A 17,005-nucleotide genomic window follows, 5' to 3' on the forward strand; every position below is an offset into this window, starting at 1 on the left:
GGCCAGACTGCCTCAGCAAAAAGAGGAGGACCGGCAGTAGTTAGCTCAGGGCTAATCTTCCTCAAAGAAAAAAAAAAAAAACTACCCTTCAAGAATGTGCTAAATATTGTTTCAGTTTTTCAAATTTATATATAGAAAGTATTGTTCTATCCTACAGCCCCTAAACAATAAAATGTCATTTAAAAAAGATCTTATTTTACCTTAGGACTACAGTATTGAATTGATCGTAATTTCTGATTCATAGCATACTCTCACCATGTTTCCATGTTCATTTTGTGTTTTTGTTTGTTTATTTTATAATAAAATTGTACTTATGAGAACATGATCTAATTCAGGTTCTAAACAATTGATAATAACATACAACAGCTTATGTTCTCATCCTCGTGCTGACACTTGGCCGCCCACCACTTGAGCTTACTCACATTTTACTTCTTCTCTTTTTCTACATAGTTTTATCATCCGTACAAGTTCCTGCCAAGTATTCTGTCATTTTTCTATTGATGTTCATCTTATAAAAATTATGCTGAGTGGATCCCTTTCGGACTTTTTTTCTCATCATTATTATATCCTACTAAGATACGTCTTTATCTTTTTATACAGTCACACTTTATTTTTTATGGTTCTGAATAATGTTCCATTGTCCTTTTTATGGGCATTATTGTAAATTTCTTTGTATATACATATGCAAGAACTTACCTTGTGTATGTAAATGAGGGGGAAATTACTGGGTCATAGAATGTGCGAATGTTGAACTTACAAGGTAAAGCCAAACTCTTCCCCAAGGTGATTATATTAGTATACACATCCGATAGGAATGTATAAGAAATCCTCTGATTTACACACTGTTTATTCAGAAAATCTAATTTCATGTCTTTTCTTCAGATGAACTTAGAACAAACTGGACTAAATGGAAGCAGTAAACCAGTCTATGGTGTCTGAATTTACTATTCTTGGGCTTTGCAATTCATGGGAGCTCCAGGCCTTCCTCCTGGTGATGTTTACTTTTCTTTATTTGATCACCATTTTAGGCAACATCTTCATTGTGCTCCTAATTGTCACTGACCTTCGTCTCCACTACCCTATGTACTTCCTGTTAGCTAATCTTTCTTTCATTGACTTCTTCCTTTCTTCAGTCACTACCCCTAAAATGATCACAGACTTTCTTAAGGAAAACAAGACCATCTCTTTTGGAGGCTGCATGTGTCAGATTTTCTTTGGACACTTCCTTGGAGGAGGTGAGATGGTATTGCTTGTTTCAATGGCCTACGACCGTTATGTGGCCATCTGCAAACCACTCCATTACACCAGCATCATGAACAGACAAATGTGCATTGGGTTAGTGATGACATCATGGATCATTGGCTTTGTGCACTCAATAAGCCAACTAGCTATGATTATAAAGCTGCCCTTCTGTGGACCCAGGGAATTGGATAGCTTTTTCTGTGATATTCCATTGGTGATCAAACTAGCCTGCACGGACACCTATATTCAAGAAATGTTGATAAATGCTGATAGTGGGGTACTGGCAACCATCTGCTTCATTCTGTTGCTGGTGTCTTACTCCTTCATTCTGTTTACTGTCTGCCTTCACTCTAAGGATGGGGCGTCCAAGGCCCTTTCCACCTGTACTGCCCATACCACAGTGGTGGTGTTATTCTTTGGGCCTTGCATCTTCATCTATCTGTGGCCACTAAGCATCACCTGGGTGGACAAGTTTCTTGCTGTATTTTATGCAGTCATCACACCTCTCCTAAATCCAGCCATTTACACCCTGAGAAACAAAGAGATTAAAAATGCCATTAAGAGACTACAATGTTAGCATATGCATTTCTGTGGGTATTTCAAGAGCTCATATTATCAGAATGTCCAAGGATACTGCCTAAGTTAGCCACACCTGTCCTGTTACTTGGGACTAGAAAGCATTCCCCAATTGACATATGGAAATCATGTGTATCTTCAGATATAAGCTTTGTGTAAATTCTTTTATATTCTACAATCACTTATTGATCATTGAATGCAAAAAGATTTCCAGCCTGGGAAATTTGGCCAGTCTTTATGACTAGGATTTTGATCGTGCTGAAGGATGACTTGAAATTAATACAAATGTGAACATGACTTATCCAGTGTTGCTACTTCAGTACCAAACACCACATTCTGAAATTTTCTGTTAAGCTAAGCATTTCTTTGAGCAAAGCATTTCATATAGATCTTCTCTAGTTTTTGTCAATAATTCAGTGCTTTGAATATTTCTATCTTTACTTTTACAAATGAACGAATTAATCTATCAATTAGCTAACACTCTAGCTACCTTATCTGGAGAAACAGCTATAAAGGTAATCATTAAGTATTCCCTATCATAGTCAGAAAAAAAATTGAATTATAGTTATAATCTAGAGAGAGGACTGTTCCCTCAGCGTCAAGTTTTAGCCATTTGTGAAACAGTGTAATTGTCTTTAGAAGATCCATGCTCAATACAAAGAAGGATGTACTAACAACTTTTGGAGATTTTGCTCCTTCTCTTTCTATTTATAAATGGATTGGGGGTTCATTATCTATACCAGATAAAAGCAGGGGTAAAGTGGTATGAAGGTAGGTCAGAAAGTCCAATTTTAGAATAAGCTATCCACCTAATTCACTGTGGTGTTCAGATGGCCTTCAAACAATTAGATTATGTACAAAGTTGGTGAATTGTTTCTGAATACATGTGACAAAATTTACTTAAAAATTCTTCCTACTCTATGCCTCAAAAAGGTATGCAAGCTTACAGCCTTCTATCTGAGATCCAGGGAGCCAGCTATACCTCAAATTATACATTGCTTTTCAAAAATAACACAGTTCTGCATACTTTGCAACATTCCCAATAGAGTCTGAGGCCTAAACCCTCAAAAACAATAATTCCTGCTTATCCATGTGTATGTCTACATGTATGTATGCAGACATATATAGATATGAAAATAATATATCTGTATATGCTCTAATTGTTTTACCTTTTATATCTCTGTACATCAATTAGGCTAATATCTATTGAGTTGTGTTTGAATTCACAGATATCTTCTTCTGCTGTGTCCAGTCTGTTTGTAAGCCTACTTAAATTCATAATTTCATATGTTTCTTTTTCAGTTCTAAGATATCATCTGATCCTTTCTTAGATATTCCATTTATCTGTTGATATTCTTCATTGTTTTTTCCAGTTTTTCAACTTTTTAATGACTTTTTAAAACTTATGAGTTATTTTACACTCTTCACTAATTCAATAACTGAGCTGTCTGTGTTCTGCTTGTATTAACTATTTTGTTCCTAATCATGAGTTACATGTCCCCACTTCTTTGCATGTTCCGTAATTATTTTATATATTTTACGCATTGTGTTTTAAAAGACCATATAGCTCTGACTTGGTGTGTTCCTCTAGAGACTATTTACCTTCTACTCTATGAGGCATAAATGTTCAAGTGCGTTCACCTCAATACAATCAAGCACTGAGCCTGTTTGAATCTGGACTATAGCTTCTATAAGTCTCAGTACACTCTGGTATGTGTCTGTTCTTTTTATATATCCCTTACAGGTTTTGGTTATGATTCTAATGCATCTCTTTCTGCTTAGCCTGAAATATTTCAGGTGATTGAGTTTTGCCCTCAGAATGTTTGAGATTAGAACTTAAGTCGTCTTTTCCTTTCTCCTGCTAGCTTCAAAAGTATAATAAATTCCTGAAGCAAAAATGTGGCTTTATGTTTGTCCTTTTTAATTTAATGTTCATGAGGAGAATCCATTACAAACACAAATGTTAAGCAACAAAATAATCTTGCGCAGGAAAAATATAAAATATTACTGATTGTATAATAGAGAGAATTTTGGATTACTGATAGTCAGGACATAGAGTCCTTTCATAATTTAACATGAATTTGGCTCAATCTCTTAGTTATCAAAACAAAATATAAATAAATTAGTTTCAGAATTTCTACAGATACACTCACACACACACACACTTGGGCCCCTTGTCTCGAGCAAGAGAAGAGTTATGCAAGACTAGTTACTAGAGAAAAATTGTCAGCAAACAATTTGGACAGAGTAATTGTTGCATGATAATAATACCAGCCATGATATCTAGTTAATATTTAAAGAAAATTGATTGATTGATTAAGTCATAAACATTAAGCTACAATTTCAAAAATTGGATAGCAACATATTATATATATATATATATATATATATATATATATATATAAAACATATATATAAATTTCCCTGCCCTGGCCAACTGGATAGGGCTTGAGTCCAATGGAATGGAGCCAAGCAAGGGTGAGAGTAGTAACTACAGGCCAAATATATGAAACATACTATCTCTGAGGTTCTCTCTCTTGTTTTCCCCCCTACCATATGGCAATCTCCCCTTATAACACTACCTTATCCATTTGTTGTCTACTCCACTTCTCCCACTGTGTTCTTTTTTCTTCCAGGTTTTAAATCCTCTCTCACACATATTTTTGCCTTTCATAAAATATATAAAAATATAGTTCTTTCAAAAGTTTGAGTATATAGCCTTAATATATTTAATAAATTCAATTAATTGAATTCAATTGATAAATTGAATATAGACAGTCTGGTGTCTGAGACCACGTTTTCAGCAATTCTAAGTCTGTAATCTATGCTTTTCTTCAACTTCCCATAAACATTTCCTGGAACTTTAGTTCAGTTGCCAAACAAATTTGTTAGAGAATTAAGTTAATAATTTAATATAACGTTGTAATAAATTATATATTCTGAATATTATAAGATGGTTACTTCAGAAACAACAGTCCAAAATTTTGTATAATTATTTAAGCATTAGTGTTTCTTGAAGTTGGTTGAAATGCACAAAGTAATTTGTGGTCTTGTGAGTTATTTAGGAGATCTTCCTCAAACTCAGGAGTTGAATACTCAGTCTCCTCATTGCCATCTTCATGTCCTTGTTCCTCAGTGTATAGATGATAGGATTGAGGATGGGTGTAATCATAAAGTCCAAAATGGCAAGAAATTTATCCACTGGCACTGTGGGAAATGGCCACACGTAAACGAAGATGCATGGTCCAAAGAACAAAACCACCACAGTGATATGAGCTGACAGAGTAGAAAGGGCCTTGGATAAACCCCCTGAAGAGTGATTCCATACAGTGACCAGGATAAAGATATAGGAGACAATCAATAAGAAGAAGGTGCCCGTGGAAATGAATCCGCTATTGGCAGTAACCATGAATTCCATTCTGTGAGTGTCTGTGCAGGCAAGTTTGATAAACCAAGGAAGGTCACAGTAAAAGCTATCTATCTCATTAGGACCACAAAAAGACAAATGGACAACAGAAGCTAACTGGGCCACGGAGTGAATGAGGCGAATAGCCCAGGCTCCAGAAAGAAGTAAAATGCACATCCGTGGGCTCATGACAGTCAGGTAGTGGAGGGGTTTACATATGGCCACATATCGATCCAGGGCCATAGCAACGAGCAGCACCATCTCAGACCCACCCAAGACATGAAGGACAAATATCTGGATAACACACCCCTGGAAGGATATGGTTTTGTGCCCAGAGTACAGGTCACAAATCATCTTAGGAACTGTTAGGGTAGAAAAACTCAAATCAATAAATGAGAGGTTGGCTAAAAGGAAATACATGGGGGAATGTAAATGAGGGTCAAAGATCACCATAAACACAATAAAGAGATTTCCCAGAACAATTGTGATATAAAACGCCATAGAGAAGGCAAGGAGGAGATGCTGCACTGGTCTAGAGGTAGAAAGTCCCAGGAACACAAATTCAGTCACGGGAGAGTAATTTGTTTTATTCATTGACCTTGTGTTACCTGAAAGGAACAAATCAAAATAACTATAAGGTAATACAACACAGCTATTGAGAGAAGCAGACATCATCAGTTTTCAAATTCTGATATTAAAGAAAAATCTTCACCCTCGGTCACAAAAATCCCTTGAAAATGTCATACAATAGTTCATTTATTTAAGAAATGTTCGTTGAGCAGCTGCTGCGAAGACCTTCTGTGTACTTGGCACTGTTCCACATTCTGGAATGAAACACATACCCTGTCTTTATGTAGTTTGTAGTATAGTTGTCAAGCTAGACACTAAATGATTAATCACATAACTGGATGATTATAATGGTATTAAGTTCTTTGAAGAATAAAACAAAGTGTTATGAGAATTATAAGAGCTCAATGTAGCGCCATCCACCCTGGTCTGGAAGAAGATGTTTGCGCTAAGATAGAAATGATGATTAGGAGTTAAATAAGTGAAGAAGAACAGAAAGAGTGATATACCCAGAGGAAAGTCATGGGGAACCCTCTGAAGCATAAAGAAACAGAACACATTGTAATAAACAAAGGAAGACCAGGAAGGGTCTGATCAGAGCAGAATTCTCTAGGGTGTGTAAAGAATTTAGTCTCTATCTTAGAAATGATAGAAAACCATTGAGGCAGAACAGGGAACTATCGTATTAGTGCTTTAAAAAGTTTATAATAACTGTGAAGTGAAGAATGTAATAGAGGGATTGAGAGGGGAGAAAGAGAGACAAATTAAGAGTCTATCTCAGGACCATATCAAATCAGTGTAGAAAGGGCGAATTTGTCAACAAATAGTATTGACACAACTTAACCAAACTTGGCAAAAATAATAGAATCCCTTAACTTAAAACAGTAACTAAATTGAGCTTTTTTATTTTATTTTATTTTTATTTATTTATTTATTTTTAATTTGTTCGTGAAGAAGATTAGCCCTGAGCTAACATCTGTGCCCATCTTCCTCCACTTTAGATATGGCACGCATGTCACAGCATGGCCTGATAAGAGGTGCATGGCTCTGCATCTGGCATCCAAGCCTGGGAACTCTGGGCCACCAAAGCGGAGTGCATGAACTTACCCACTATGCAACCAGAATGGTCCCTACAATGAGTTTTTAATGGCTATTTAAATAAAAATAAAAGAAACAAAATATAAAAGTAAATATGGGATTATTTTTAGATAATCCTTATGTGTGAAAAAAAATCTTTCTAAGCTATCCCCACATGTGCAAATCATGCAGAAAAAAAAATGACACTCAGATGCAAAAATTTAAATTTTTGAAATGAAAATATTTTTATATTCATTTGAAAATAGATTTTTAAGCCAAAAAAAAAATGTGGGAAAACAGTTGTTAAATATAACGATAAACCAAATTTAAAATGAAAAAGACATAAACACTTGACAAAATAAGAAATCAAAATAGTCAACATATGAAGAACAGCAAATGCACTAGTAATTACGGTAATGTAAATGAAACAATATGGAGTTGCTATTATGTTTGTAGAAAAATATCAGAGTTAAAAATATATGGATAAATTGAGTGAGGCTGTGAGGAAACAGACTCTCTCATACTCTGCAATTCAGAGTATAAATTCATACACCTTCCCCATAACCACAATTTCAAAATACATATCAAATATTTAAAAATTGCCCTATTACTAAGATTCCCATGACAAAATTTTTTTAAAGTAATAACAGCAGATAAGCTGAAATATTTAGGTATTGGGACAAGTCCTGTACAATTATTTATAAAAAGAAAAAAATGGGAAATAACCTAAATCCAAAGAATGAGGTATTTAATCATAATACAATAGTGCTGTAAATTACAGTATAATACTACATCAAACTGGGAAAGGCATTCAACCTTATATGTAGAAAAATATGAAAATGTACTGAACCTTTAATTAAAAAGAGCAGCTTACAAAAGAAAATGTTAGAAAACACATTTAAAAAACATTAAGCCTAGAAAATAGAAATAAAGAATAAGCAACAGATTGTTGATCTTTGGACATACATGTTTTATTAGGTTGAACCATATGAAATTGGTATTTCAATACATCAAAAATAGTCAGGTATCACTTTCACAGAATTCAACTAATACATTAATTTATGTTTTCTTGTAAGTTTTTCTGAACTATTTTCCCTTTTCATAACCAAAGGTTGTTCACGCTTATTCCATACCTGAATTGAATACCATGGATCCCCTACTTGTACTGCCACCACCAAGCTTTCCTCAACTTTTCCCCACACCACTGCCAATCATTCTTTCTCATGTCATCACTTCTCCCTATGCCACTCTACATCATGCCCAGGCTCCAGCTTGGGTACAACCCTGCACCATATAAGCAAGTAGGAGCACTATAGATCCACTATAGCCAAGAATAGTCTTGAGGGCTGCTGTCTAGGCAGTAATTGGCATCCTGAGGATTACGGATGTGGAGCAGGTACGGTAGCCAACACGAAACATTACAGGGGTGACGCTAGGGAGACCTGACAGAAGGGCACTGGATGGAGAATTTTATAGCTAACAGCTGGGAAAAATAGAGCATAATTGAATCAGAGAGGATGATGGGACAATCACAGCGGTGAATGACAATGGATGTCACTTACAAAGAGCTACCAGTTGTTTTTACATTTTGACCATGTAATTTGTGGATTTTAAAAGATGTCTATTCTGAAATGTAGAACATATATTCAGTATGATCACAATTTAGAAGATGAGGAAATAATTGTTTTATTTCTTTATATTTATATTTTTATTTATATTTTTTATTTATTTATATAAAGACTCAGATAATACAGTAAAAAGGAAATTACCAATACTTTTCTCTCAGTAATGAAAATAAATGGTTGATCTTGTTGCTTTTCCTTATTTTTCTTATTTTCTTTATTTTCTAAAATTCAGTATTTTAAAACTAAATATCAGTTGACTTCAACTAATACAGTACAATGGGAGAAAAAGAGGCAATAGCGTCATTAGGTAAGAATGTAAGCAATTTATGCTAAAATATGTTAGTGCACTGACTGCATAATGGGGAGTTCAAACTAAAAAGGAAAAGAAAAATACAAAAACAAGTAACCCACAGTTGAAAAACTATAAATGATTACTAAACTCCTTTAAAGATATTCAACCAATGATTAAGAAAATGCAATTTTAAAAGAAGAACTTTGTTTTGCCTTATTGTTTTCTCCTAATAGACTGGTAAAGACAAAAGAAAAGGAAAGAGGTAGAGATTAACCCCAGTGTGTTCAAAGGTGTCCTTATAATAGGAATTCTTATGCATGATTGGTGAGAGTGGGGGTTAGCAATATTTGTTAGAATTTAAATTGTCCAAATATAGACAATAACAACGGTACTTGAGGCCCCAAACCCTAAACAGAGGGTTAAATTCATGGAGGAACTATCATAACCAAAAGGAAATCCCACAGCTTACTTGCACATTGTTGATATATATATGCATATATATATTCATATATTCAGTGCACTATTATACAGTAGCAATAGCAAAGAATAACCAAAATATAAATTAATACAGGAAATTTTAATCAAGTTATAATGCAGCTATATCGTGAAATACTATGAAGCTATTAAAAACAATGGTACAGCTGTACATAACAGAGACTCAAAGTGAAAACGTCTTGCATAATAGAATCAAAAATAAGATTCTGTACGTTTGCACATAAAAACATCGTAAAGAACAAATGCCTCCCTTTTAGGAATTATTAATGTAGTAAAATATGATTGATTATACTTGACTTTAACTTCCTAAAAACTTTTTTTCTGCATTTTTGGATGACTTACGAAGAATTAACATTTATTACTAAAAAAAAAATGCTTTCTTCAAAATGCGAAAGTGAAAATTCAAGAGTCACAGCATGTTAAATGAAGAAATACAGCACAAATATTGGAAAAAATAAAACAAAACTTTACTAGTAGGTGATCAACTCTTTTCTGATCAAAAATCAAAACTATCAGTATAACAAAAATTCTCAGCAAGGATTCCATCTTGAGGTGCAACCTTTATATTTTTATGTTTTCAATACCGTCTTCTTCTGGAAAGTCTGTGTATGTTGGTGTTAATTGGTGCATTTCTTGATTGATTAAGGATGGAAATGATTTTAAACAAGAGAGGAAAAGGGAAGGAAGTGACAGAGATAGAATAAAAAACAGGAGAAAAGAGAACTAGAAGTAAGCAATTAAGAGAGGAAGAGAAAAGAGAAAAGGCAGTCTCTGTGAGAGTCATCTGATTACATCCTGCCTAAACTTCAAGGACGTTTACTCCTTCACCAAAGTTTAGACTCCTTCATATGAGCAATCTCTTCTCTATCTATCCCCAGTATCACATCTTGATTCTCCCCTACCCCAAAAATGTACTCTCCAATTTTCTCAAACTACTTGGATAACCCAATTTTTGTTTGTTAATGTTAGTTTGTCTGCTTGCTTGCTTGCTTGCTTCTCGTGACTGAACTGATAACATGCGCTCTCTGAGTTCTGCTGTTTCTCACCTGTAAGTACAATTCATACAACACTGCCTCAAAGACAGCCTCCTCTTTCTTCCAGCTGCAATTGACAGCTTATTTCTTTATACGCTCATGTCATGTTGTGCAAGCATAATTTTATGATACTACTTTATAATTGACATTTGACTATTGCGTATGTCACTTCTACCATATCAATGAGTTCCCTAAGGAGAGATAGCATCTTATTAATGAATTCTGGCCCATAGTAAGTGTTCAATAAATGTTTATCAGTGCATGGGTGGATAGATGGATAGTCTGATGATAAGAGTACCTTGGTATGTAATATTTTGTCCAACGTTTTTGATCCTATCCATAGAAGGGTTAATTACGTTGTCAATCAAAAAAGGTTTTAAGCATCTGACAGGGTGAATTAATCCCTCTCAACTTTCCTGTTACTTTATCATAAGCCTTCAACAAGTCTAAGGGAGGTTCATTCAAAGGATAATGTGAATTCAAATTGAATTTTGAAACACATATGTGTATCTTATTTTAATTAATATTACTAAAAAAGAATTGATAGAGAGTTCAGCTAGCACCATTCCCATAGAAGAATATGGAAAAGCAAGCTAGAAAAGATAGAGACCTAACAAATAGGCAGCCCTGTTGAAACACTAGCTGTGTTAAGGAGGCTAACCTCAGGGTCACTGCCTAAATCCCTGTCTTTGAGAGGTTGGGATGCACAAGCAATGGGGCTGGCTCCTGAAATTTGGTGCTGACATTCCCTCCAGGCACCCGACTACCCGGGTGAGTTTTGCTTTATTATTTATTGGCTAAATATTTGGCTAACTAAATATTTATGCCCTATTTTATTTTCTTATGAAGCATACTTCATTATGTTTCAGATTCCTCCACAGCAACTTTAATTCTTATTTGCCCATTCATCTCTGAATGCTCAGTTCAGTGAACTTCCCAGACCTCCCATGCTAAAGCATTTCTCACTGCAGCTCAGAGCTACATTACTTCCTTCCAATGAATCCTTAGATTCTCATTAAATGAAGCAGGAGCTAGAAATGGCAGCAGCGATAGAAGCTATGTGCTGTTGGCAGTGTACAAGCAATGGCGTGGTGATACCCCTCACTCATCATCGACATACTAAGTGTGTTCCTTCATCTTTTAAACTCTCTCTAACCTGAACTATGGATTCACCTTCCATGTCCTTCTTTTGATACCTACAAATATCTCAACGCATGCTTGTTTTGTAAATTATTTATATCATTGGCTATTTCTACATGAGAAAATTGCCTTTCCCTATTAAAACATGAAATAGTCAAAAGTAGATAGCAAATTGTCAATATTCAGCTGTTTTACACTATTCATCACTTTTTTTCTACTTATCTTGCTTAGTTCAAAATGATCAAAATGTTTGCAAAGATATTCACAAACTCCTGTCTTTCTCTAATTCCTTGGGTGAGTCTTCCCTTTGTTATTACTCCTTTATCTTTTTAGTACCGGTTAGCAATAATTGAAACAAATATGATATTTTTCAACTCTTTACTCCCCACAAAATTTGTAACACTAACTTTGGGATGCTTGTATTAATTGGTATTGATGACATCTGACCAAATGAAACAATCTCTTGGAATACTATTTTTTAATGATGTTTTACTTATTTGCTGTCTCCCTTTCCAAAACCTTTAACTTATTGTAGAATATATTCTTAGGGATTTTTATCTGATGACTTTATTTGTATATTTGTGGAAGCATTTGTAAAGAAACTCATTTTTAAATATACCTTATCACTAAAAAGTCTGTGATCTACCCAATAAAATCCAAATATATTGCTCACACACTTGAAGAAATAGTACACGTAAGCAATAAATATTTATCATCTCTATTGTCTGTCCACTGCAAAAATAATCAAACTCTGAAAATTCTGTAGTGAATTTGCACGTTGAGTTTATGTTTTTAACCAGAGGAACCAAAGTTCCTGTTCATTCCTCCAACTAATTCTGTGAGAACAAGAAGGAATAAAGCACAATATTACAAAGGAGCACGGTGTAATCCTGGCAGTGAGGAAGCCGAATCACTGAAAGCCTCTCTCATTTCTGTTTTCTCCACCTTCACTGGTTGACTCCACTCTCCCTGCCCCGACTTGTGTCCAACAAGATTCAGTGACCCATCAGAAAATTTTTGATGCCTTCTACAAACCAACCCTTCTGTTAAAGTATGCATATTTCCCTAACAATTTTTAATTCACTACTTTGTGAACGTCAAAGGACTTTCTCTACATGTGAATAATGAAACTTCTAAGACACTGAAGTAGAATGAAGTCATCTAAAAAGTTTATTTTTGGGGCTGGCCCAGTGGCACAGCAGTTAGGTTCCCATGCTCTGCTTTAGCGACCTAGGGTTTGCCAGTTCAGAGCCTGGACATGGACATCTGCATCCTTTATCAAACCATGCTGTGGCAGGCATCCCACATATAAAGTAGAGGAAGATGGGAGCAGATGTTAGATCAGGGCCAACCTTCCTCTGCAAAAAGAGGAGAGTTGGCGGTGGATATTAGCTCAGGGCTAATCTTCCTCAAAAAAATAATAAATAAATAAATAAAAAGTATATTTCTATCAAGCGAGACTCACCGCCCATGACACATTTTTATTTCCAGAAGAGTGTTCACCAAACCTGACATGACTGGTAGAATATTATCGCTCTTCACTCCTTCCCCATTCTTACACCTGCTCATCCACAAGCATGAAACCTAGAATACCTCTAGCGTCACGTAGATTTTCCTGTAGTTTCAAGGACAATATAATACCAAGTCTGGGGTAGAAAATCCAATACAAAGTGAAACATCCTTGAATAAATACAGACAACCAGCAGAATTCACCTGAGCCAAAAGTACGAGATGTGGAAGGAAATAAAACAGGTGTAGTCTTGAGTTTTCAAAGACTTTCAAGGCACACTGCAAAGCAGTCCACCTAATAATCAACTGTCCAAGTTGTTCTAATTCCTTCTGGAAAATGCTATGATCCAGACCCAAAAAAATCTTCCCATAAATCAGGGTATAATCCGGACATATAGAACAACCCATGTAACCTGAAACAAAAATTTTAATTTTACCCTACTAGAAGTTATCACTCAGGAGGTAGTCAATAAACATTGAATTGTAAAAGAGAGAGAAAAACCTTGTAATTCTGAAATTTCAGCAAACTATCAACTTTAATTTTATCTTGTGCACCTACCTGAAGAAAAAAATGAAGAAAAAACAGATCTCAGAAAGCAATCTTCAGATAATGCCTGTATTGTTTTAAAATCTCTCCATTTTGATGCTCTGTGGTTATTAGTGGGACATAGCTATGGTAAGTTAGAGCTGCTCCAGCACAAACATCAGCTCTCAGTGACTACTTGATACTTTCGTGACCTAATAGTCTTCGGTCCATTTATCTCGGGAATTCTGCCTTGGAATCCCTCTGGCCTGAAGAAAAACAGAATATTAGAAGTTTGGTACACAGTAAAGTTAAATTAAAGGAAAACGAAGAAAGATTTATGCAACCAACTACACCTGAGGGATTCTGTAAAGGAGAATCAATATTTCTAGGCAGTAAAGTTACCTCCTAAACGAATATTGGTGAACAGGGAAGAGCTATTACCACATTAAATAAGCCTAGCTTAAAATCCTGTTGTGAAGCATATTCTCAATAAAAAAACTTCAGTGAGAAACTCTGCACCTGCGTTCCCATTTTAATGAAGTTAAGTCTCAGGTAAAATAAATAACTCGACCAATGTCGCCCTACTGATTGTGGAGCCAAGACTCAAATCCAGATCTGTCTGATAGCAGAGACAACGTAATTAACCACTATAGTGTACTGTCTGTCTTTTATGTCATTGTTGTAGCACATTAACAGAGGTTCACAGGTTTATGTAGCTTTTAAATTTAATAATCAATATGACAGATATCTCATGCCACATTTACAGCAAGGTTGTGAGATAAACAAGCAATATTCTTTTGACTTAATAGATGAAAAATGAGAGCTCACAGATATGATTCACTTAAGGTTGGTAGCAGGACAGAGGCGAGAACTCATATAATCCTGGGATTCTGTCCAAATGTCAGACATACTAAATGCTTGGAGTGCTGCTCAGAAAAGAAAACCAAAGAAATACAAAATTCAGTCTCACACACCTTAATCACAGACATTCCAAGCTATGATAAAAATTCCTTTTAAACACATGGTTTCATTTGAAATAAATATGCAAACTTAATTGTTGTTAATGAAATTACCATCAATCATTTCCTGTTTACTAAATATTATGCCCGGTTCTTCATGAAGCCTAATCTGGGGAGCTTAAATGTAGCTGGGAAATTTTGTGAGCTAGTTGCTTAAAAATCTCAGGGTACAAAGAGGATATAAAGTTGTATGATTTTTAAATCATGCTTATCCAAAGTAAAGGGCCATTAGTTAATTAATCAATTAATAATAGAAATTAGTCCCTCAAAGATGAGTGTGATCTGTCTAAAAAAATTAATCGTAATTAAATTGTGGTGAGTGAAAGAACAGAGCGCGCATATATCAGCTTTCAAGAAACTGTTATGGTTAGAGAGTGAGCTTTCTATCTCTGGAAGAATGAAAGCAAACTCAATAATCTTCTAAGAGAACTGCCAGAGCGTATGTTTATGTTCGATAATTTCTTAAGTATTTTCATACAGAATAGTTTATGAGTCATTACTATAACTTCTTTGGAGGTAATTTGGACTACACATTAAATGGTAAAACAGCAGTTGGAAAGTAAAATAATTTATTCATTATCCATTATTATTGAGCTAAAAAACACATTTCAACAGTCACTGATTTAAATATACTTTAATTGCCAGATTAAATGAACTAGAACATATTTCTAATTCACCCATTCAATCTCACGAGCAAAAGAAGTGGAAAATCTAGTCAATAAACTGATTATTTGATTTCCATGATATTAAACAGATATTTTGACTGAGTGAATCAGTTGGTATTGGATTGTGGAAGCAGCCCTAAACATGGGACTCCATGCAGGCCTGTGCCTTTCAGAGCGAGAAATGTCACAGGGATGATTAATACCAAGCGTGATCAATGTGGGAGTGGGCAACACGTGCTCATTCTTTTACTCATTAATGTTTATTGAATACTTTCTGCTTGTCAACTAGAACAAAATGTTTTTGAATCTTAAGATCTCATATGTGACTTCAGGAGACTATCGTCCATGGAGGCAAAACCTGTGCTTTTAGGAGTTGAGGCCCTGACAATTTTGGCTGCTCAAAAATCTATTGCATATTGAACTGAAAAGATGACTGAAATTTTTATTATAAAAGTGGCTTCTTTACATTAAGATGTGCAGAATCCCAAGTTAAGATGTAAATAGGTTACTTTAAAATATTTTATATATCTATCTAGTTTGTTCAATATTAACACATATATGGTAAAAGAATTTCAAGTATGAAAGAGGGTTAAATTCCTCTTTCCTTTCTCAGCTTCCCAAAAGTAATCGCTGTTAAATATTTTCTTTTGCATGTTTTGAAAAGTCTTCTGTGCATATATAGTATATCCTTCTTTAAGTACAAAAGGAATCACACTATATATACTGTGGAATTTATTTCCAGAAAATTTTCTAAGAGCTAAATCTTGCCAATTTGGGAACCAGGGAAGTGAAACATTGATCTCTAAAATTCCTACAAAATGTGATGTGAAATACTGAGTCTTTGAATGGGCCTCCAAGTTAGAGTGGATCTGTGCTAAAGGTATAAACAATTTTTAAATGTAAACACTACAGAGGAAAGATTAAAACTCAAGCAAACTGCATTCTAAGTAGCTATGCAGAAATAGAGGTAGAAGGCGTAAGTGCTAGATTGCTAATAATCTAGCTGCAAACTTTGAAAGACAGGAACATGAATTATCAAGGAAGATAAAAATAAAGTTACACATATCTTCCTACAAGGACTTCAAGTATTTTTCTGTCCCCAGATCAAAGAACCACTGCTTCACTTGGATGGGTGGTTCATACACTTCGGGACTGTCTTGAATTGGCAGAGGAGCTGTGCTTATTTGAGAATTGGCTTGTTAATATTTTTTTTTTATTGGCTAATTGGTCTGTTTAATTCTTTTTTTTTTTCCCTGTGAGAGAGATTTGCTCTGCTCTAACATCTGTTGTCAATATTCCTCTTTTTTTGCTTTAGGAAGATTAGCCCTGAGCTAACATCTATGCCCATCTTCCTCTATTTTTGTATGTGGATCACTGCCACAGCATGGCTGACACGTGGTGTATGTCCAGGGCTGGGATATGAACCCATCAACCCGGACTGCCATGGCGGAGTGCTCTAGACTTACTCACTATACTATGGAGCTGGTCCTCTCAGTTTAATTTTTTAAAAATAATTTCTAGAGTAAATTTTGGTAATATTTTCATTAAAACTGATCAATTTTATTTTGTATTTGAAGTTCACTTTTGAAAACAAATATAAAATTCTTTTTTTTTAAATTGAGGTTATGATAGTTTTCAACATTGTGAAATTTCGGTTGTACATTATTATTTGTCAGTCACCATACAGATGCACCCCTTAACCCTTTCTGCCCACCCCGTACCCCCTTCCCCTGGTAACCACTAAGCAGTTCTCTTTCTCCATTTATTTAGCTTCCACATATGAGTGAAAGCATATGATGTTTGTCTTTCTCTGTCTGGCTTATTTTGCTTAA

At 34.9% G+C, this 17,005-nt stretch overlaps 2 protein-coding genes across 2 annotated transcripts; one reads left to right on the forward strand and one right to left on the reverse strand.

Moving 5' to 3' along the window:
- Nucleotides 1-907: 907 nt before the first annotated feature.
- On the forward strand, nt 908-1,819 carry OR4K35 (olfactory receptor family 4 subfamily K member 35). Its single transcript, NM_001391565.1, has one exon. It carries the CDS (start codon nt 908-910, stop codon nt 1,817-1,819), a length of 912 nt encoding a protein of 303 aa, NP_001378494.1.
- A 3,060-nt stretch (nt 1,820-4,879) lies between these two features.
- Nucleotides 4,880-5,818, reverse strand: OR4F67 (olfactory receptor family 4 subfamily F member 67). Its single transcript, XM_023635445.1, has one exon. It carries the CDS (start codon nt 5,816-5,818, stop codon nt 4,880-4,882), a length of 939 nt encoding a protein of 312 aa, XP_023491213.1.
- Nucleotides 5,819-17,005: the final 11,187 nt, after the last annotated feature.

Source organism: Equus caballus, chromosome 1, assembly GCF_041296265.1.
Source record: "Equus caballus isolate H_3958 breed thoroughbred chromosome 1, TB-T2T, whole genome shotgun sequence".
Taxonomy (NCBI): Eukaryota; Metazoa; Chordata; class Mammalia; order Perissodactyla; family Equidae; genus Equus; species Equus caballus.